The sequence below is a fragment of the Pan troglodytes genome, chromosome 7 (genome assembly GCF_028858775.2).
Source record: "Pan troglodytes isolate AG18354 chromosome 7, NHGRI_mPanTro3-v2.0_pri, whole genome shotgun sequence".
NCBI classification, from domain to species: Eukaryota; Metazoa; Chordata; class Mammalia; order Primates; family Hominidae; genus Pan; species Pan troglodytes.
The window spans coordinates 154282083-154303262 of NC_072405.2; the positions used below are offsets into that span (position 1 = coordinate 154282083).

Below are 21180 nucleotides of genomic sequence, written 5' to 3' on the forward strand. Positions count from 1 at the left end.
AAAGCAGATCCCCGGGCCCACCCGCCCGTCGCACGTAGAGGGGGCGGTACCTCCTCAGACTTGAGCTGCAGCAGTTTGGCCTCCTGTTGGAGCTTCTCCTTCTCATGCTCCAGCTCAGCGATGGCCTCCCGCAGGCGCTCGGCATCATGGTCACTCTGCTGTCGCTGGATCTCCAGTGTCTGCACCAGGGTCACCTTCTCCTGCGTGGCGAGCTCCGTGCGGTGCAGCTTCTCACCGATCTCCTCCGCCTGCTTCCGGAAGCGCTGGGCGTCCTCCTCAGCGCGGGCCTGGGCTCGGCTCATCTCGGCCACACGCAGCTTGAGGCGCTCAGCCTCAGCGCTCATCTCCAGCTGCCGCTGCCGCTCGGCCTCCAGCGTCCGCTGGAAGCCCTGCGTCTCCTCCGCCAGCTGCTGCGCCATCTGCTCCTTGTCCTCCTGCAGCCGCCGCGCCTGCTCCTGCGCAAGCTCCTTCTGCTGCTGCAGCAGTTCCGCCTCAGCCTTGAGTCGCGTGGCCTCCTGCACCGCCTGCATCTTCTCCTTGAGCATCTTCTCTGCCAAGGCCCGCTGCTGTGCCAGGTCCTCCTCTGCCAGCTGCCGCAGCCGCGCGGCCTCCTGGGCCGCCACACTCAGCCGCGCGGCCTCCTCCGCCACCTGCTTCATCTTCTCAGCCTCCTCCTGCAGGAAGCGCTGCGTATTGTCCTTGTCGCGCAAGATGAGTGCGCGGTTCTCAGCCTCGATGCGTGCCTTGAGCTTGCTCAGCTCCTCCATCTGCACGCGCACGGAGAAGAGCTGCTCCTCCACCTGGCTGCGCTGGCGTGCGGCCTCCGTGGCCTCCGCCTTCAGCCGCTGCAGCTCCTCGTCCAGCAGGTTCTTCTGGTGGTCGGTCTCCTCCAGCTGCAGCCGCAGTGTTGTCAGCTCCTGCTCCACCTGTGCCTTCTGCCGCAGCGTCTGCTCGGCGAATTTCTTATGCTTCTCCATCTCCGCGTCAGCTGCCTGCTTCTGCCGCAGGGCCGCCTGCTCCGCCTGTGCCCGCCGCGCCGCCTCTTGCTCGGCCTCCTTGCGCAGCTTCTCCGCAGCCGCCTGCGCCTGAGCCCGGGCCTGTGCCTGCTCCTCTGCCGACTGCTTCAGCCGCTCGGCCTCTTCCACCTGCCGCCGGGACTGCGCCGCCTCACGCTCCGCCTGCACCCGGGCCTCCTCCGCCTCCTCAGCCGCCCGCCGGGCCGCCTCCGCCTCACTGCGCAGCCGGTCCAGCACGCTCTGCTCCTGCTGCAACGTCTGCTGTAGCTCCTGCTCCTTCTGCTGCACCGCGAAGGCGTGCGCCTTCTCTTCTGCCTGCAGCCGCTTCTGAGCGGCCTCCTGGGCCAGCTGCAGCTGCCGCGCCGACTCCTGCTCTGCTCGCTCCCGCAGGCGCCGCGCCTCCTCCACCTTGGCTTTCAGCCTCTCGACTTCCTCCAGCGCCGCCTTCCGCTGCCGTGCTGCCTCCTCCTCGGCCGCCAGGCTCTTCTGCACGCGCTCCTCAGCCTCATGGCGCCGCTGCTCCTCCTCCGCCGCCAGCTGCCGCTGCCTCGCGGCCTCCAGCTCGGCCTGCTCCTTGCTGCGCAGTGTGTCCTCCGCGTTGCTGCGGATGCGTCCCAGCTCCAGCTCCAGCTCCGCCTTGCCAGCGGCCGCCTTCTCGAAGCTCGCCTTCAGCGCCAGGATCTCCTCCTCCACCTGCCGCCGCTGCCTCAGCGTGTCCTCCACCAGCCCCTTCTGCCGCTCCAGCTCGCTGTCCGACGCCTTGCGCAGCTGGGCCAGGCGCTCCTCAATGTCCGCCTTGTGTTGCGCGGCCTGCTCCTCCAGCCGCCGCCGCTGGAAGGCCTCGTCCTCCGCCAGCCGCCGCAGGCGCTCATTCTCTGCCTCCTTCTCCTTGAGCGCGATCTCTGCCTCCGTCTTGAGCCGCGTGGCCTCGCTGATGGCGGCCAGCTTCTCCGCAAGCACCCGCTCCGCCTCGGCCCGCTGCCGCGCCGCGTCTTCCTCGGCCAGCTGCCGCTGCCGCTTGGCCTCTTCCGCCAGGGCACGCAGGCGGGCGGCCTCCTCGGCCAGCTCGCGGAACCGGCCGGCCTCGGCCTCCAGCCTCTGCTTGGACTTCTCGCTGGTGGAGCGCGACTCTTCCTCAGCCCTCGCCTTGCTGGCCAGCAGCACCTCCATCTCGGCCCGCACCTTGGCCAGCTCGGCTTCCAGCTCCTGCCGTTTCTGCGTGGCTGCAGCCGCCTCACGCTGCAGCCGGGCCAGCTCCTCCTCCAGCAGCTGCCGCTGCTGCTCCCCCTGCTCCGTCTCAGCCCGCAGCCGGATCAACTCCTGCTCCGCGGCCAGGCGCTGCTGCGCGGTGCCTTCCGCCAGCTGCCGCTGCTTCTCCAGCTCTTGTTCAGCCAGCTCCCGCTGCCGGACGGCCTGCTCCTCTGCCTTGCCGCGCCGCCGCGCCTCGCGCTCCGCCTCCTCCTTCTGCTTCTCAGCCTCGGCCTGCGCCAGGCTCTTCTGCTGCGCCACCTCCTCCGCCTGCAGCCGCAGCCGTAGCGCCTCATTGGCCTTGAGCTGCCAGCGCTCCAGCTCCCGCTCTGCCTCCTCGCGTGCCCGCTCGGCCTCGGCCTGCTGCTGTGCCCGCCGCTCAGCCTCCTCCCGCAGCTGTGCCACAGCCACGTGTTCCTCCTGCAGGGAGCGCTCCAGCTGTGCCGTCTTCTCGGCGAAAGAGGCGCGTTTGCTCTGCAGCTCCGCCTCTGCACTGCGCTGCGCCGTCTCCAGGGCCACCTGTACCTGCCGCGCCCGCTCCACCTCGGCCTGCCGCAGGCGCCGCTCTGCCTCCTCCGCCTGCAGCCGCAGCTCCTCCAGGGCCTGCAGGGCCCGCTGCTTCTCACGCGCCGCCTCGGCCTCGGCCTTCACGCGCGAGGCCAGCTCCGCCTCCGCCTGCCGCTTACGCTGGCTCTCGTCCTGCACCTGCCTCCGCAAGCGCTCGGCCTCCTCCTGCGCCTGTCGCTTTTGTGCCTCCGCCTCCTCCGCCCGTGCACGCAGTGCCCGCAGCTCCCCCTCGGCCCCGCCACGCTGGCGCTCGGTGGCCTCCAGCTGCAGGCGCACCACGCGGATCTCCTCCTCGATGCGCAGCCGGCTGCGCTCAGCCGCCTCTGCCTGCCGGGCCTTGGCCTGGATCTCCGCCTCCGAGCTCTGCCGCAGCTGCTGCAGCTCCTCCTGAATGCTGCGCTTCTGCTGCTGCGCGTCCACCGCCGCCTCCTCCCGCCGCACCACCTCCTCCTGCATGCGCTGCTGCAGCTCCTTCGCCTCCCGCTCCGCCTGTGCCTTTGCCTGGGCGTGCGCCTCGGCCAGCTGCCGCTGCTTCTCCAGCGCGGCCTCCACCTCGGCCAGCCGCTCGCGCTCCTCTGCCCGCTGCTGCTCAGCCAGCCTCTGCGGCCACAGCAGAGAGAAGAAGAGAAGCAGAGAGAGTGTGAACACGGGCAGGCACCAGCGCTGACGGGGCACGCACCGGCACAGTTCACTCAGACAGCGCGGAGCAGGGGTCGGGGAAGACAGAGGCCCCAGCCCGGCGGAGGAGACAGCGTGCACCCGCCCAGGGCACTCGGGCAGCGATCGCAGCCGGCCCCACTGTGCTCACCAGCCTGGGGAAGGAGGCCCAGGCGTCCTCCCTGCTTCCCGCAGACAGGCGACGGAGACAGACGGACAGGGAGAGAGAGAGCAAAGCAGGAGCTCGGAACCTGCGAGCCACACCCAGCACACAGCCCTGCCTGAGCTCTGCTGGACACCAGGGGGCCTGGCTCCCACCACTGGACCCCTCTCCCCGACCAGGGTGGGAAGCCTGGGTGGGGCGGGGTGAGGCGAGGCGGCCGGCGTGGAGACAGCAGTGCAGACCCGAGCCAACTCGGAAGAGGATTCAGGGCCACGCAGAAGGTAGGGAGAAGCCAACAGATGGGTGCCTTGGAACACCCCTCCCTAGCCCCACAACCCAGCACCCCCGACTTCTGGCAGCAAAGGGTTGAGCGGAAAGGCCAACGCAGAACGCCAAGGAAGAGCCCACAGGACGGCCGCTAGGCTGCAGGGGGGACGCTCACGAGGGAGGAGAGGCGGCACCAGCCACTGTGGGGGAGCAGTGTAGCCACACCAGGCCAGGGGGGCAGGCCACAGGTGGGGCAGCCTGGGGCAGGCTGAGCTGGGGGCAGGGGGTGCTGGCAGCGCCAGTGGGGAGAGTGGGGAGGGCCACGAGAGGTGGCCTCAGGCAGCTCCTGTGGCTGTGTGTGGGACGCAACAGGTGGTGAGATGGACCCCTCTGCCCAGCCTCCGCCCAACGGGCTGTACCTCCTCCTCCTCCATGCGCCGCAGAGTCTCGCTGATGAACTTGATGTACTGGCTCGTCAGTGTGGTCAGCTCGCTGTAGCGCGTACGCAGGTCCACGTACTGTGGAGTAGAGCCAGGGTTAGTCCTGCGAGAGCTGCAGCTCCAGAGGCCTGCCAGCCCCTCACCCAGTTAGGTTCGGCCCCACCCTACCTCCTGGATGACACTCTCTGATCCCGACTGGACCTTGGGCTTCTTGGCCGGGGAGGCCACCGGCTCAAGCTGCGCCTTGTACGTCACCAGCTGGAGTTCATAGTCCTGTGGCAATGCACTGTGGTCAGCCACCAGCGCTGCCCTCCAATGGCCCCTGCCCAGCCCCCAAACCCTCACACGGGCTTCCCCTGGCATGGCCCAGGCTCAGGGAAAGCCCGCCATCATCCCGGCAACGGTCCCGGACTCGGGGCCTGGCGCAGGCGGCGGGCCTCACCTTGATGGCGTTGATGTACTGTTTCGCAAAGCTCTGGCACTCCTCGACCCTCTCGCCGTGGCGCTCGATCTCCTCCAGCAGGGCCTGGGGGATGGCGTGGTCAGAGCCGTGGCCGCAGGGCACGCCCAGCCGCCCCGTCCCCACCGACCCGAGCCCACCTGCTCCTGCCGCAGCTGCTCCCGCACAGCCTGGCTGTCGGCCAGCGGCATGGCCTGGATCTGCTCCTGCCGCCGCCTGGCGTCCCGCAGCCAGGCGCCCAAGGGGTCTGCGCTCTCGCGGTAGTAACGCAGCTGGCGGCCCAGTTGCTCGAGCTCGCGCTGCCGCACGTCGGTCTGGGCCAGCACAGCCTGCCAGCGCTCAAGCAGCTGGGCGACCCGCTCCCGCCAGCGCTCTACCTCCACGTCCCGCTCCCCGTGCCGCTGCTGCAGTCGCTCCCCCACCTCCTGCGCCCCCCGCAGCTCATCCCGCAGGGCGTCGAACGTGGGCTGCTGTGCCTCGGCCTGGGCCCGCAGCTTCTGTTGGGGACAGGAGGGACATGTGTGGCTTCAGCTGGGCCCGCTGTACCCCCACCCCGCCATGAGGCCCAAGCCTCGAAACGATACCTTCAGAGAGGCCTTGGTGGCCTCGAGCTCCGGGAGGGTGGCCGGCACGGCCTGGGCCTCCTTGAGCTGCTCCTCGTGGGCCCCGAGCACCTCCTCGGCCCCCTGCGTGCTGCGGATCACCAGGCTGATGGTCTTGAGCCTGGCGGGAAAGCGGGGCTCAGGACCATGACGTGGGGCTCGAGCAATAGCCCAAGGGAATGGAACCCAAGCCACAGCGACCCAGGGTGCTGCCTGCCAAGCCCAGACCCAACCCTGGGGGTCGGCTGACCCTGTGGTCAGAGGCTTGCTTCAGGAGAAGAACAGCCTTGGGGAGGAGGAGGTTGGGAGCCTCTGTAACACAAGGACACTCAGGCCCCAGCCTGGAGAGGGGGTGCGCCAGCCAGGAACGGCAGACCCCAAGGCCCCGAGACAGGAAGAGCCCACTGGCTGGATGACAGCGGCATCCTGGTGCCCACAGGGCCTGGAAGCGTAGTTCTCAGCCCTTGCAGCCCAAGACTGGGCGAAGGGGACACCGGGGTGGAAATGGCACCCTGTGGCAGCCAGTGGCGGCCCTATCACTGTGCTGGTTTTGTGAGGAGTAGATAGCGGGTGGACCTGTGGTTTGCAACACAGGAAGAGACTATGACATAACACATTGGAAATAAATGCCAGAGGCCCTTAAGTCCAGGCCAGGAACAGGACAGACGAGACGCAGGGCGCAGGATTCCTTACTGTGCCACTGAAAGTGGATCCACAGCCTCCCCACCTCACTCAGCAGCCGCTGCCCAGCTCCACTGTCTCTTCCCCACACCCGAATCTCATCACCAGGAAGTCCCCCGGCCGCCACTGTCGAAGCGTATCCAGCCCTGAACTCTTCTCACCACCTCTGCGGCCGCCACCCCAGCTGGGCCTCCCGCCTCCTGGCCAGATCTCTGAACAGCCCCCAACTCGTTCCCTCCTGCACCCTCCTGCAAGGTCACAGCCCTCACCCCAGCACCCCCCAGCTGACCCCAGCCCCTCGCCTGTGGCCAGGTGCACTCACTTCTCCAGGTAGATGGCAGACAGGCTGCGGACCTGCTCCAGCTTGCCCAGCGTCAGCTCCAGCTCCGAGCGCAGCGTGGGGGCCGCAGGCGATGGCTCTGGCAGGGCCAAGACCTTCTCGGCCTCGGCAGAGAGCCGGGCGACCCCCTTGCCCAGCCCCTCCACCTCTGCCTGTGCCTTCTGCAAAGACAGGGAGTGGGAACGCACTCATCACCGAGCGCAGCACACAGCGCCCCTTGAAGGCCAAAGGAGGGAGGGTGGGAGGAGGGATGGGGAGAGGGATGGGACTGGATGGGGGGGGACGGCCCCTGCCTGCTGCTCGGCGATGCGCTGGGCACACTCCCGTGCTGGCTCTTTGTCCAGCGGCAGCCGCAGGCGGTGCACGGTGCGTGTCTCACAGGCCTCCAGCTGCAGCCGGATGTCTTTGAGCTCGGAGATGCAGCGCTGGCAGCGAGACTCTTCCTGTGCACCTGGGGAACACATGCGGGTCACTCCACCGCCCACCTCGCACCAGCCCAACCGCCCCAGCCCTGCCGTGCCCTACCCTGCTCCAGGCTCTGCAGCAGCTGCTGGTAGTGGTGGCTGCAGGAGCCGTACTCGCGCTCGGCCATCAGCCGGTCCTCGGGTCCGAAGCCGCCCGCGTCCTGGCTGTCCCGCAGGAAGGCCTGGTAGTGCAGCTCCAGGCTGTGCAGGGCTTGGCGCTGCTCCTCTGGCTTCAGGGTGCGGAACTGGGGGAAGCACGTGGGGCTGAGTGCCGGGCGTGGCGGCCGTGCCCTGCACAACGCCTCTCCCCTCCTCCCACCCAGAGAGCCCCCGGCTGGGGGGCAGGCGTACCGTGGCCAGGGACCAGGAGCGGATGAGCTGCACGTCGCGGCGAAGGCTCTGCCAGGCCAGAAGGCTCTTCATGTCCACGTGCAACTGGTGCCACAGCGTGACCAGGGCCTGGTGCTGGGCCTCCAGCCTGGCAGGTCAGGGCTACAGTCAGCGTCACCAGCGCCCCGCCCGCCTTCCAGCCCCCACCTGCTGAGCCCCCGCCACTCACCTGGTGACAGCCTCCTGGGCCTCCTGGTTGGGCGGGGGCACCAGGAAGCACACGGAGGGCACGGCGGCCTCGCTGCCGGAGCTGCTGAGCACCTTCCAGTGGGACGGCTGTGCAGGGCCCACCAGCTGGCACTCGTCACCCTTGTGCACAGTCACCTGGGACGGGCAGAGTCGGTGAGGACATGGCCACACCCTGCCCTGCCTGGCCACGCCCCCCAGTGGACCCCCGGCCTGCGCTCACCTCCACCTGCTTATAGTCGCACACGGCCAGCAGGGGCAGGCGGCCCCGCATGGGGTGGGCTGGGTGGCGGGGCTTCAGCTGCACGATGGCCTTGGCCCGCTTGGCCAGGCCTGAGAGGTGGCCCTTGTACTCGTTCAGCTGTTCCTTCTCGTCCTGTGGGGGAGGGGCAGCATCCAGACGAGGGCCATGGAGACCCCCAGGCCTGACCCAGGCACCCCCAGACCCCGGGACCAGGCCTGTGGGGTCCTCCTGATGCTCCCGGGGTGGCAGCACTTGGAAGCAGGAGGTATAGCTGGGACAGGCCCCGGGGGTTGGCCCCAAGCAGACCCATGCGCCCTCGCTCCTTCCCAACCCAGACAGGGCACCCTCCTCTCACCCCAGCTCACCCACCATGTCCTCCCAGCTACGCTGTGGTCCCTACAATGCCCTCGCCCCTTGCCCCTCCCCTGTGGGCTGCAGAAGGTACTGCCTCCTCCCATCCCACCCCTCTGTGGGGGCCAGGCTGCAGGACGGCACACACCTGGGAGCTGCCGGCTCTCCCGCCGGCCCAGCCCTGCCGACCTCAGAGGCCATTCCAGTCTCCAGTCCCTCTTCCCTGTCACTCCCCACTGTGCACCCGCCCTCCTGGGTGATCCCACCCCTGCTCCCAGAGCACAAAGCCCAGTTCCACTCTGCCTGCTCCAGATCTCAGGCCAAACAGCTGGTGCCCCTTCTATAGTACAAGGGCTGGCAGTGCTCCTTCTATAGCACAAGGGCTGGCGGTGCCCCTTCTACAGCACAAGGGCTGGCGGCAGCTGCTGACTTCAGGCTTCCACTCACTCTGTGGCTATGGAAATGGGGGCGGCCCGGCTTGGACCGGCTGCCTCTCGGCTCCCCACATCCTGCCTCATTCCCCCCTCGGCTGACCTCTACACCTCCCATGGTGCCTCCCAACCCCTGCTGGCCCCTCCAGTTGCCCCCTAGTCTCCAGAGTACCCATGCAGCCCAGACTCCAGGCCAGCCCCTCCTGACACGCCCCTGCACACCCCCTCCCTCACCTGGGCATCCTGCAGCAGGTCCTCCAGCCGGGTGACGGTGGCGGAGCGATCACAACTGTATTTCCTACGCAGTGCCTCCTGCAGCTTCTGCAACTGCCCCTCGGCCTCCCGCACATCTGAGAAGAACTGGGGCAGCGGGAGGGGGTCACGCCAGGCTACCTGGGACCAGAGCCCCAGCCCACAGCTGTCCCAGGGCAGGCCCAAGACGGGGGCACTGAGGAAGGAGTGGCAAAGCCCCCAGGAGGCCTGGGGAGCACCCCTGTCCAAGGCCCCGGTCAGGCTGCAGGCAGCAGCTGGCAACGTCTGCAGACAGGAGGGCTCCTGATTGGAGCTGCCGAGGGCGTCCAGGGGCTCCTGCAAGGCTGCCGCTGAGCCACAGTGTGGAGGGGGCTCCGGTTCTCACCTGAAAGTAGGCAGCGTTCTCCTTCAGGTGTGCCTCGATACAGCAGCACAGCTGTAGCATCCAGCTCCACTGTGTCTGCAGGGCCGCCTGGAAGGACTGTGGGGCAGCAGGTCCTGGTCAGGCCCCGCCCCGCCCCGCCCCGCCCCACCTGGGGACCCGGCACGGGCCCCCCCCCGCAGCCCTGCCCCTACCCAGGGAGCCCCACCTCCACCGTGGGCCGGGCCGGGTGGTCCTCCCGCAGCAACCGGTCCCCAGCATTTTGGAGCTCCTTGATCTTCTTCTCCTTCAGCTCCAGCTCCCGCATCAGCGCCTGGCACCAGAGCAAAGGGTCTCAGGGACGGCCGGCCACACCCAGCTCTGCCACACTCCCGGCACACTCGACCCAGGGCCCCCACTGGTCTCTGACCGTAGGGGACGACCAGGGCACAGCTGGGGAGGGGGCTGTGGGGTTCAGGGCAGCTGGGCCACCGCTCACCGAGTAGCTCTCCTTCTTGGCGGTCATGTTGGTGTTGCGGTCGCTCCAGTCGAAGCCCACCTCCTCCTCCTCCTTCTCATTCAGCCACATTAGCTCCTTAGTGGCGGCTGCCACAAAGCTGTGCAAGCTCTCCAGGGACCTGAGGCGGGCCTTGGAGGAGTTCTGTGGGCAGGAGGGTGCGTGTCAGCAGGCCGCGGGCTACCCACCTCCCCCGGCTGGCCCTGCCCCCACTCACCAGCAGCTTGGCGTACTGTAGGTCCAGCCGACCCAGGCAGTCACGGTAGGCACCCCGGGTGGCAGGGGAGAGCTGGCCCTGCAACAGATGAGACGGTGAGGTCTGCAGTGGCTGGGCCCGGCCCACCCCTGCACTGCCCATCGCTCAGCGCCACCCACCTCGTCACTCCGTGCCCGCTCGATCTTGGCCCGGAATTCTTCGATGGACTGGTGCAGGCCTCGGTGGCTGCCCAGCTGCGCCTCCACGCTGGGCAGGTCCACACCCCACTCAGCGCCATCCACACGGTGCTGGTTCTCCTCCACCCAGGCCAGGAGGTCCTGCAGGTAGCGCAGAGTGGAGTCCTCCAGCTCGGGGCGCCTCTGCACACTCTGCAGAGTCACCTGGGTCACCTGGGTTGCAGGGGCCGCCATGCCTGCCTTCAGCCGTAGGTTGTACTCGGTGCGGATGGCTACCAGGCGCTCGTGCAGACGGTACACCCTGGGGCAGCAGAGGACTCAGGTAGGTGTTGGCAGGCCTGGGGCCGTGTGTACCTGGGCTTCAGGGAGGGCAGGGCGGGGCCCACCTGCGGTACATCTGCTCGCCCTGCGGGTGCCGTCCATCCTTGAGGGTCTGCACGTCGTTGAACAGCAGCCGGATCATGCTATCCGCCTTGTCCAAGTCCCGTTCCACCTCCCCCGCCCGCTGTGGCACTTTGCCTGCGGCCAGCAGCCGGACATCCTGCAAGGTCGTTGTCATGACTCGGAGCAAGCTGATCCCCCTCTGACCTCACAGGGGCCCCGGCCAAGACGGCCACCCCCAGCCGCTTCCTCAGCCTCAGTGGGCCACTGCCTCCATCCCTGTCCTTCCCCTTCCCTCCCTGCCCACCTCACACATCTTCCTACTGGCCTTCTAGGGGATTGGGACCAAGTCCAGAGTACTTAGCCCAGTCCAAGAACCGAGACCCCCATGACCATGTCTGTGGGGTCCTGGGCCTCATCCTCCATCACCCACCCCGGGTAACTCCTCCTGTAATGCCACGTGGGCCCTGTCCTCCTGGGCAATCAGCAGTGGGTTGGGCCCTCCCCCAACCCCTCCCCTAACAGTAAACCGCTGTCGGGGAGGGGGCCTGGCGGGGGCAAGGCAGCCCACCGTGGGTTCTGCCCCGTGGCCAGAAACCAACTCTGCCCAAAGCAGGCAGTGAGAGTTGGCTGCACACGAGGAGGGAGGAGCTCAGGCTTGGATTCCCCACCACATGCCCCGCCCCTGCCCCTGCCCCTGCCCCAGGAGCCCAGGGGGACAGCCCCCTCCTGGCTTTAGGGCTGCAGGGCGGGGCAGGCTCCTCCCGCCTCCCTCCCGCCCACTGCCTGCCCCACACCCCCTCACCGACTGCAGCAGGGCGTCGGCCTGGTTCAGCTGCTCCTCACACAGCCCCGCCTCCATCTGCAGCTTGGTCACGATGCGCTGAAGACACTCCAGCCTGCAGCAGCAGCACAGGGAAGGGGCCGCGTTGGCCGGGTCCGGCACAGCCCTGGCCACAGACTGCAGCTCGCCTCCCGCTCCGGTCTCCCTGGCTGTGGCCCACTGTCCTAAGGCGAGTGGGAGCTTGGGTTCCCCCGCCGGGGGCGGGGCGGGGAGGGGGGTTTCCTCCCCAGGCAGTGACTCACCCTCGGGTGGTTCCCCTGCCACCACAGGGCCCCACCCACCTCTCAAACTCGCTGCGGAGCTGCTTCTCCCGCTCCAGGATGGCCACGTGCAGCTTGCCCCACTCTTTCTCCACGTCCAGCGGGTGGTAGCCAGGGGGCACCTTGAGCTGGCCTGCTTGCACCGCTCCCTGTAGACAGGGGCCACACTCAGGCCCTATAGGCAGGGGGCAGGGGGTGGGGCGCTGGGCCTTCAGACCCCAGCCCACCAGACCTGGGACAGCCCTGGTCCCAAAGGCAGGGCCAGGTCGGCTCCAGAAGAACCTTTCAGGCCTGGGGGGTTCCAGGACACCACCCACCCCTCCAGCGGTCCCACTCACCTCCAGGGATTGGTAGATGCCCTTGGACCTGTTCTTGTCGGCCTCCTTGGCTGGTAGCTCCATCTCCTTAAACTTCAAGAACTGAGACCACAGGATCTGCCAGGGACGAGGCTGTCGGCAACCACGCCCGGCCCTCAGGGCAGGCCCAGGACCCCGCCCCCCACGGCAGGCCCACCTCAATCTCCTCGAAGCTGGAGGGGAACCTGCGTTCCTCAAAGGCGGCGGTGTGGTGTCGCATCCACTGAAGCAGCAGCAGCACCAGCTCCCGGTACTCCTGCCAGCGTAGCTGCAGCTCCTGCGGGCAGGCACGGGCAGCTGTCAGGGGCCGTCGGGGCGTCCAGGCCCAAGCCCCCTGCCCTCCGGGCCCCCCACTCACGTTGGCCCTCACCCCATCCTGCACGTCCGGCACGCGGGGCATGGCGTCATACAGCGACGAGACGTAGGTGATGATGGACTTCTCGTCGGGCTGAGGGACATCCACGTCTGCAGGGAAGGGCAGCTCAGCGGTGGCTCTGGGGCAGGCAGCAGGGGAAGGGACAGGGAGGAAGGCCACGCAGACGTACCCTCAGGGTCCAGGAGCCGCGTCACTCCCAGGTCCCGCTCCGCCACAGAGAAGGCCTGGTCCAGGTTCTCCAGGTTGGTCTGCCGGTACACCTTGTTCATGTCGATGAGCAGGGGCCTGGGACAAGCAGGTGGCTGGTCAGGTGGGTGGGACAAGACCAGCGGCCACACCACACAGGCGGGTGCACAGGCCGGCTCCTCACACATCTCAGCAACCATGGACCCCCCCCCCACACTCACCCTGAAAGGTACACTGTCACACGGGCAGAGCTGAGAGCACCCTGCCACCTCCACACCCAGAAGCCCAGGGGCACAGCACAGAGGACTGCGCAGAGCTGAGGGTGCCAGGCAGCTGGGGCTCCCTGCAGCCACCCTCCCCACCAGGCCCCTCCGGAGGCGTCCACAGAGGGCACATGCACCTGGCTGTGAGGACCAGCAGCCCGCGGGGCCTGCAGTCTTGAGATCAAGTGGTGGTGCTTCTGAAGGGCACCAGCGTGGGGCTGGGCCCTGAACTCCACCACCCCGAGGCGGCCAGCTGGCACTCATCCCTGTTCCTCCTGCCCTCCTCCCTGCCCCAACGTGTCTGAAGTTGCCCAGTGGAGGCACTGTGGGGGTGCCCCCAGCCCACAGCCCCCTGCCCCCGGGGCCATGTACTTGTGCCGGTGGATGATGGCATTGAAGAGGCGGCCGTCTCTCCAGCTGGAGGTGAAGTTGTCGCATCGCAGGCCCTGGTACCCCTCCACCATGCGCTGCGACCACAGCAGCAGCTTCTCCTTGGCCGTCATGTCCTCCGACTGCCCACTCACCTGGATATCTGAGATCTGCTCACAGCAGAGAGGAGGCCACAGCTCAGCCACGGCCACCAGGCCTGCTCTGTGCCCACAGCCCCATGCACAGGGGCAGGGGTAGCTCAGCACCCAGGGGGAGTGCATGGGGCCACCAAGCCAGCCAGGGCAGCACCGGGCTCCAGGGCCCTTCCCTGTTGGGAAGCTGCTGGGACTGGCCATGCCTCGGGGCCACAAGTCCAGCCACTCCAGCCGGTGGCAGCTGCCACCATGCAGCTCAGAACCCCCAACCCTCACTGCCACCACACAGCAGGTGCCCACTCCCCTAGCTGGGGAGGGCTAGGCTGCACCCTGCACCTCCCAGAGCTGGGATGGAGCAGAGTGGAAGGGCAGTGGGCATAAGAGGAACCCACAAGTGTACCACTAAACCTGGCCCAGAACCCCCAGGCCTGGAAAAGGCTGGGGGTCGAGCTCCATCGATGGTTGCAGGCTGGCAGGTGGGGCCTCTGGCAGCCTGGCTTTGCACTCAGTGGCATGCTCAGGCCAGGTTCTGCCCACCCACCCCTAGCTGCCTGTCGTCCTGCCAGCCTGTGTGACTCAGCTGCCGTGCTAGCACCAGGCTCTGCCTGCTCAGCTCTCAGATTTGTGGTTTCCTGTGCAGCCAGGACAAGCAGCGGGTGAGTCAGCCTGTGCTGCTGCAGAAGCCTCCCCAGGGCAGGCACCGGGGCCTGCATTCCTCCACAGGGAGGCTCTGGGCCCTGCCCAGCCAGGGCCAGAGGGCACGGATAGGTGGCCTCAGAGAGAGGCCTGTACCCTCAGGCCACAGATCCAGTCCAGGGTTGCGGCTGGCAGGAAGGCACCCAGGTGCCACCATACCTACGGCGCCAGTCACCTCCCAGGCCACGCCCTAGCCAGAAAGCGGATCAACCCGCCAGCCAAGGAGCCCAGGCTACCCTGGAAACTCCTGCAGGGGGTGGGGGTCCTGGGGGTAGCCGTTCTACCTGGAAGTGCAGAATGATTGTCCAGATGAGGCCAAGGGTCAGCTTGGGGTTGCCGTCGGCGATGTCATCATTCCTGATGTTCACCAGCTTCACCTGTGAGCGAGGGGCTCTCGGTCACGGCCCACAGGGCGGGGCTGGCTTGGTGAGGGGTCTGGGTGGGGCCCAGGGCCTGGTAGGCAGCCTTACCTGGCGGTGCCGGAGGTAGTCCAGGGCAATCTGGACATTCTGCAGCTTGTGGAAACGCATCCTCCCCTTCTCCCGGGGCTGTGGGGAGGCACAGTCAGCACCCACAGTGCAGCTGCAGCTCCCGGGCCCCACCCTCAGCATGCCCCAAAGCGCTGCAGCAACCGAGCCAAGGGTCTTCCCCAGGGGGCAGCAGCCCCTCATCCCAGGTTCACCCTCCCCCGCAGGGAAAGGGAGGCCACCGGCCCAGGGGCCAGGCCAGGCCCATCAGGGCTCGGGAAGTCCAGCGACCCAGGCTGAGGGAAGGAAGGAAGGGGTGGGAGGAGACAATAGCCAGGAAGCCTCGTGTGGAGGGCAGTGGCACTAAAGGGGGGGGTCCTCCTGCCTGGCGGTGGCAGCCACAGCAGCCACCGGTGGGTCCCAGGCCAGCTCTGGGCAGCATGGTGGACGGGCAGCTTGACACCCAACCACCTACCCGCCCAAGAGCCAGGCAGGGGTTGGCCGACGGGCCACCAGCCCCCAGAAAGCCGGGCTCCACGGTCTTGGGGAGCTCCCGTGCCGCTGCAGCCGGCAGGCACAGCCACTCACCAGGCGTGAGCTCCTGCTTACGTCCCGCTCCCTCGGCTGCCCGGCCAGAGCAGGGCAAAGGGTAAAGGGCAGAGATCAAGGTTCAGAGTCCAAGCAGCAGAGAAACCAAAGCAAAGCGGAGCATGAGGTTACTGTGTCCCGACGCGGAGGGCGGCAAGGCCCAGAGCAGCCGAGGTCCGAGGGTTGCGGCCACTCCCAGGCCAGGCCCTCGGCTGTGATGCCCAGCAGCCTGGGCGGGAGGTGCTGCCAGGGACGAGGCCAGGCTGCCCCCAGGGAGAAGGCAGGAGGGGTTGAGCTGGATTCCAAGTAGAGTGGGCGGCCAGAGAGGCCCCCAAGGAGGGAAGGCAGGCAGAGGTCTCCAGGTGGGGCAGGCGGGGCCCGGAGGGGGCAGGGGCACACGTACCAGGCTGTCCCCCGAGAGGACCTCCAGCAGGGAGATGAGGTTGTGGCCATCGCGGAGGTCTTCATACAGGTCACTGATGTGTCTCTGGGCCTGTGGGGACAGCAGCAGCTGAGGTGGCCAGTCCCCCAGAGCCACCAATAGGCCCTGGGCGGCTGACCTACAGAGTGGCTGCTGGTCCCAGAGGGAAGGAGGCGGGGGCTGAGTCTCCCAGGAGCCCACGGAACACACCCTGCCCCGCGGAGGCACCTACCTCTGCCCGCCAGTGCTGCAAGGAGAGACCAGGAAAGACCAGAAGGAAGAGGAGGAAGAGAGAGGCAGGAGCAGGCGTAGGGAAGAAAGAGGACAGAAAATAACAGGTTTCAGAGATGAAAGGTGAGCACACAGGCAGCATGGGGACAGCCTTGGGCGGCAGGGGCCACCCTCCCTCAGCGCCTCCCACAGCCTCAGCCCCTGTGACACGCACCAGCACGCGCCACCAACCTTGATGAGGTGCTTGTTGACCCACTTGGTGAAGGTTTTCTTCTGCACACGATCCCGCTCATCTGGGGGAGACAAGACCAGCTTACCTGGGGCCTGGGAGAAGCCCCGGGGGCCCTCAGGTGACCACCGTGCAGACACAGCAGCCTGGCTGGCCAGGTCCTGCCTGGGGAGCCCCAAAGCCTCCCTCAGATCACACACTGAGACCCAGGAGCCCTCACCGGCAGCCCAGCCACACAGCAGAGACCCAGGTGCCAGGGGCCCAGGCGCCACCAGGTGCAGCCACCCCACCCCGGACTCTTCCCCCGAGGAAATGGGAGGGTCCTGGGCCGCACCCTGAGCCCAGGGCACACAAGTCCCGTCCTGCAGTCCCCCCCACCGCCTCTACAGACTGAGACCCAAGCAGGGGTGTGGCAGAGCCAGGCCCCGGGCCCGCTGGGGTGTTGGAAGGGAAGCCGCGTGTGCTGCTGACAGGGCAGCGAACCTTCCCCAGAGCGCAGAGTTCCTCGCCCTTCCAGGCCCGACATCTGACGCTCGGAGGCCCCCTTCAGCCTCGCGGGCGCCTGGCGGCCCACTCCGTGTTGGGTGGGGATGGCTGGCCTCCGACCGCCATCTCCAAGACCAGCCCCCCAGCGGTGCCAAGGCTTTCCTGCCACAGGAAGTGGGCCTTCCTCCCGCAGGGGCCCGCCGTGCCTGGCAGGGGTACCCGAGGGGAACCCTGCTACCTTTCTTGCCCTCAGAGGCCCTGAGCACAGCCAGGTACAGGTTGTCCTCCGAGCTGGTTCTCTTTCGGCCCAGGCCCTCGGGCTGCGGCACGCGGAGCTGGTGCTGAGACATGCTGCCCCCACACCTTCGTTGCCCGGACCCTCAGCCTCAGGCACAGTGCTCTGGGCAGCCCCGCGTGGCACACAGGCAGCTGAAGGCTGGCGGCCCCACGAGACGCTCACTCGGCACAGGCTCAGCTCAGAGCCCCAGTCAGTGCGGCCACTCCCTGCCTGCTGTACTCCCTGGCGAGGCCGGCCCGCCCCCGAGGCCCCACCCTGCCCAGGCCGCCGCCAGGGAGGGGAGTGTCCCGGCGGGAAGGAGCAAGCAGCCCCCTCCCCCACAGACACGCCCTCGGCCCGCCAGAAACAGGAAACCGGGGTTTCCTCACCCATCCTGACCACTGCAGCCCCCTAGGGGGACCTGGGGACACAGGGGGAGCTGGCACTTCACTGCACACCAAATGGTGCCAGGACCGCAGAGGAACACAGGCCATCCCCACAGCCACCCAGAAGGACCCCCCAACAGACTGAAGGGCTCCCCCGACGGGAGGGGCTCTGAGGCCACGCCTCTCTTTGGAGCTCCCTCCAGGCCTGGGCCAGGCCCTGCTTCAGCCTCTGCCCACCCACCCTGCCAGGGCGGACTCAAGAAGCCGCTGATACCTGGCGAGGGGAGGGGACCTGCTGCCTGTCAGCTCTTGCAGCCCCCCAATCACACCTCTTCACAGACCTGCATGAAGCGGGGAGCACACCCTGCCCCATGGTGCCTGCCCTGCCCCAGGGCAGGCCAGGCTCCTGCTCTGGGGCCAGTGGGGTCCCACCCCAGGCCTGGCCCCTCCCAAGCTGCCCACCTGGCACATCCTGGAGCAGTGCCCACCTGCGGAGCCCACCCTGGCCCAGGCAGGCACCTCAGGTCGGAGGCGCGTAGCTGAGGGCTGACTCACGGAGGCCGGGCCTCATGGGGGAATGGAGCATCGGGAAGCCCCAGGAGGGGCCTCGCCAGTGAGTCAGGGATGGGGAGGGGGCCCAAGCCTGTGACTCACAGAGGGGAAGCCACACCTGAGGCAGGACCTGGGCGACCCCAGGGGTGGGGGGTGCTGTTTGCAGCTGGGTGGGGCTCAAGGGAAGCAGTCTCATGCTGTAAAGGGCAAAGGGCAAAGGGCCTGCGCTGGTTGGGGCCTCCGGCTCCCTGGGGTCCGGGGCGGAGCTGCCTCTGGCCAGCTTCTGGGCCTGCCCAGCCCACCCGACCACCATAGGAAAGAATGCGCTGCCCCAACCACAAGAATGTTCCAGCCGCACATCAGGCAGATTCGGTCCAGCTGGGAGCTGCACTCGGCCTCGGTTCTGGGAAGAGCTCACCCCACCTCATTCCTACTGCCCCTGAGGCCGTGAGGGGGCGCCAGAACCCTCACAATGGGGGGTGCCCAAACCCCTCAGAGGTGGGGAAGCCCCCACTCCACGCCAAGGGGCACAGCCAGCCCCTAGGGCTCTGCCACGTCGTACACGCCGCCCCACGAAGACACCCCTTGGTCTCCATGCATGGTCTCTGAGCCTGGCATGAGATTCAGGGTGACCCTCTTGCTCTGCCTGTCCGGCCCAGCAGCCTCCAGAACCTCAGGAGTCACCAGAAGCCCCCAAATCAAAATCTGACCCCGCACTGGTCAGCACCTCCAGTCTTGTGCCCAAGGGCACCCCGGACCCCACACCTCTGCCGCCCCTCCCTGGGTCCAAAGCCTCTGGAAACACTGTCGCCTCTTCAGAAGCCCTGGGCCAGCAGCTATCCTGAGGCCAAGCCCCGAGCCTGCTGGGTATGGGCTCTGGGGGCCCGGCCGTGACCAGGTGGCTCCTGCCTGCAGGAACGGGGCTGCCACTCTGCTGAGGCACACAGTGTGAGATCCCGGAACAGCCAGGGAGGTGGGCACAGGGAGTCCACGACAGCTGGAAACTGGGAGCCGGGGCCAAGGTCCAGGACCCACGTGGACCCCACCCCAGCCAGGCCCCTGTTCCAGCCTTCTCCCCGCCACTAACAGGCCTCCAAAGATGCCGCCCTGGGCCGGGCCAGGGTCGGGAATGGGGCAGGGGCTCAGGGAAGGGAAGGGGCATGGTGGGGACTCCAGACAAGGACTCGGGCAAGGATGGGACCGGGTGAGGAGAAGGGCTGGGGCAGGGCAGGGCTGGGACCAGGTGGGCTGGGGGCTCAGTCAGGGGCCTCCACCTCCCAAGCCTGGCTCGAGCTCCCCTTCCCCACTTCCTGCCTCTGGATGCCTCTTTGCTCTGAGCTCTTCCCTCCTCATCACCTCCCCTCCCTCCCAGCCCAGCCTGCCCCGCCCCATCCATCCTATTCTGACCCTAAAACCAACAGACACACCTGCCCCACCCAGCCAGGCTACACCCACCCTCTACAGCTGCAGCTCAGCTGGCTCTCCCACCTGGGACGTACCCAGAACACCCCCAGCTCAGGTGCCTCTGCACACCTGCCTGACACCTGTGCTGTCCAGGGCTGCTGACCCTCGGCCGCCAGCCCAGGGTCCCTCACGACAGGTACTGCCGTGGCCCTCTGAGGAGTATCGCCCCCGTTTTACAGGTGTGGACCCTATGGCTGAGGTCCCGCAGCTAGTGGAGACGGTCCTAGGATGGAAACCCCAAGACTGGGAAGGGAATCCCACTGGCCCAGGACTGCAGCAAGTCCACAGAAGGCCTGGAGCCCCGCCTTCAGCACCTCCTCCCTCCCCCGTGTCCTGGAAACCCAGGCCAAAGCCCAGGCTGACGTGGAACAGCCGGGGGTGGGCCAGCCCCGCCCCCTCCAGCCCCTTCTCTAGAGACAAACAAATGGGGGTAGGGGAACATCACCCCGCCTTCCTCCCCAGGTGTTTCCGGAGCTCGGGGACAAGGCTGCACCGGGCCAAGGCGCCACCCCCATCCCAGCCCAGGCGGCGGTTCCCAGCAGAGACCCAGCCCCACCAGGTGAGAGCGACGGTGGCCCCTTCTGTGCCACCGGCCACGCCACTGCACCCACCTACGCAGCACAGCTGCTGGTAGAGGTAGCCCCTGCGGGCCCGCTCGCAGCCCCCGTCCAGCCAGCACGGCCGCTCCAGCAAGACCTCCCTCGGCGAGGCAAAGGCGCCCCCCGCCCCCGACATGCCGGCCACGGCCGGAGCCCTGGTTCGGCCCACGGACAGTGCGGGGAGCTGGACCGCGGCTGCGCCTCTGCTTCCAGCCCACGCTGCGAGGCTGCCGGCTTCGCTCTCCACCTCTTCCACCTCCCCCCCACAATCCGCCCACTGCGGGAGCGAGGCCCAGACCCAAAGAACCTGCCCCTGGCGCGCAGCCCCGCCCAGCGCAGCCAGGAAGCCGCGCCCCAACTCATGGGCCGGGCTGGGAGGCTGCCCTGGGACTGAAGCGGCATGGGAGGGGGCCTCCCAGCAGGATGTGCGGTGGGGACTGCGGGGCCCAGGGAGGAAGGCAGGGCATGGGGCCAGGTGGTGGGCAGACAACGCCGGAGGCAGAACCGAGGAGCTGAGCCGCGTCTGGCACCACCAGGGAGTAGAGGCATCCTGTGAGCCAGGATCGTGGCCGAAGGGGGCAATTGTGGGCTGAGGTGGGGAGGCAGGGACAGTGTCTGGTCCCCAGCCAAAAACATGGATGGGGAAGAAGCCCTCAGCCCAAGTCCCATCCTGGCAGCTGAGTCTCCGGCAGCTCCGGGCGTCCCCAGCGCCACGCCTAGAAGCCCCATCTTGACTCATCTCAAGTCCGGGGATCCAGCAGAGGAGCTGAGCCAGGCAGCGCCCTCACTGCAGGAGAGGTCTGGCCAGCCAGGTCCCCGATAGGCAGTCCCTCTGGCCAGAAGCCCATAATTGAGGCTGCCCAATCCCCAGGGCCCCGCCCCATCCTGTGCTGGGCACGGTTGCCACCTGGGACCACAGCCCAGGAGCTGGTGACTTTGAGCAGGGAGGGCAGGGCACAGCCTGGCTGCCCCCGCCCCCTGTGCGGCCTGAGGGCATGAGGGCACCTGCCTCACCTGCGTGTGGCTCCACCCCCTGCTGTGTGTGCAGGGAGCCACCTCCACCTCAGTGCTGGCCGGACAGGCACCTGCCCACTTGTCCCTGCCACGGTGGCTGCCACAGGCCTCCCTTCGTGTGGGGGACGCTCCTGCCCTGCCGGCCTCCGCTTCCACCCACCTGTCCCGCACAGGCTGCGGGCTGAGGGCCACTGCAGAGCCCGCCCCGCCCTGGGACTGCAGCAGGGTCAGGGTCTACACTGCAGGGTGGGGTGGGGGGGCAACACTGCTTTCACTGACATTCAGCTTGGAAACAGGAAGGGGAGGGCGCAGGGAATGAAGGGGCGGGAGGCAGGCGGCCCCTCTGCCCCGCCCTGAGTCCCTGGCAGCCACCAGCGGGGCTTACCTTGCTCGTCCTGCGCCCACCGACGTCCCCTGCGCCAGTGCCACACAGCGGCCAGGGTGACAACGTGACCCACAACCACCAGGGAGGGAAACAGGCTGCCCGAGGGCTCCATAGCCGCCACGCGGAGCCGCCAGGGCTGCCCTTCCTGCGCTGGGAACCGGCTGC

The 21180-nt window shown here is 68.0% G+C and overlaps 1 protein-coding gene across 36 annotated transcripts in view; it reads right to left on the reverse strand.

The window, feature by feature from the left end:
• Nucleotides 1–21180, reverse strand: part of PLEC (plectin) — a 61804-nt gene that overhangs the window by 7301 nt on the left and 33323 nt on the right. For 7 of the 36 annotated variants that reach the window (XM_024345357.3, XM_063816656.1, XM_024345364.3 and 4 more), the window contains 32 exons: nt 15855–15916; nt 15625–15639; nt 15375–15464; nt 14972–15007; nt 14387–14464; nt 14201–14293; nt 13069–13235; nt 12417–12532; nt 12230–12336; nt 12029–12148; nt 11854–11949; nt 11537–11664; nt 11217–11310; nt 10417–10571; nt 10013–10331; nt 9855–9932; nt 9620–9781; nt 9350–9454; nt 9145–9240; nt 8742–8867; nt 7705–7857; nt 7465–7619; nt 7257–7383; nt 6967–7150; nt 6735–6892; nt 6424–6602; nt 5403–5541; nt 4959–5315; nt 4801–4884; nt 4527–4631; nt 4338–4436; nt 51–3431 (listed from right to left, as the gene is read on the reverse strand). In XM_024345357.3, coding sequence (XP_024201125.3) covers nt 51–3431; nt 4338–4436; nt 4527–4631; nt 4801–4884; nt 4959–5315; nt 5403–5541; nt 6424–6602; nt 6735–6892; nt 6967–7150; nt 7257–7383; nt 7465–7619; nt 7705–7857; nt 8742–8867; nt 9145–9240; nt 9350–9454; nt 9620–9781; nt 9855–9932; nt 10013–10331; nt 10417–10571; nt 11217–11310; nt 11537–11664; nt 11854–11949; nt 12029–12148; nt 12230–12336; nt 12417–12532; nt 13069–13235; nt 14201–14293; nt 14387–14464; nt 14972–15007; nt 15375–15464; nt 15625–15639; nt 15855–15916 — 7364 coding nt within the window. Of the gene's footprint in view, nt 1–50; nt 3432–4337; nt 4437–4526; nt 4632–4800; nt 4885–4958; nt 5316–5402; nt 5542–6423; nt 6603–6734; nt 6893–6966; nt 7151–7256; nt 7384–7464; nt 7620–7704; nt 7858–8741; nt 8868–9144; nt 9241–9349; nt 9455–9619; nt 9782–9854; nt 9933–10012; nt 10332–10416; nt 10572–11216; nt 11311–11536; nt 11665–11853; nt 11950–12028; nt 12149–12229; nt 12337–12416; nt 12533–13068; nt 13236–14200; nt 14294–14386; nt 14465–14971; nt 15008–15374; nt 15465–15624; nt 15640–15854; nt 15917–16576; nt 16867–19628; nt 19889–21015; nt 21152–21180 lie in introns of those variants that run through there. The other 29 variants (XM_024345358.3, XM_024345366.3, XM_024345372.3 and 26 more) reach the window with 21 other exon arrangements.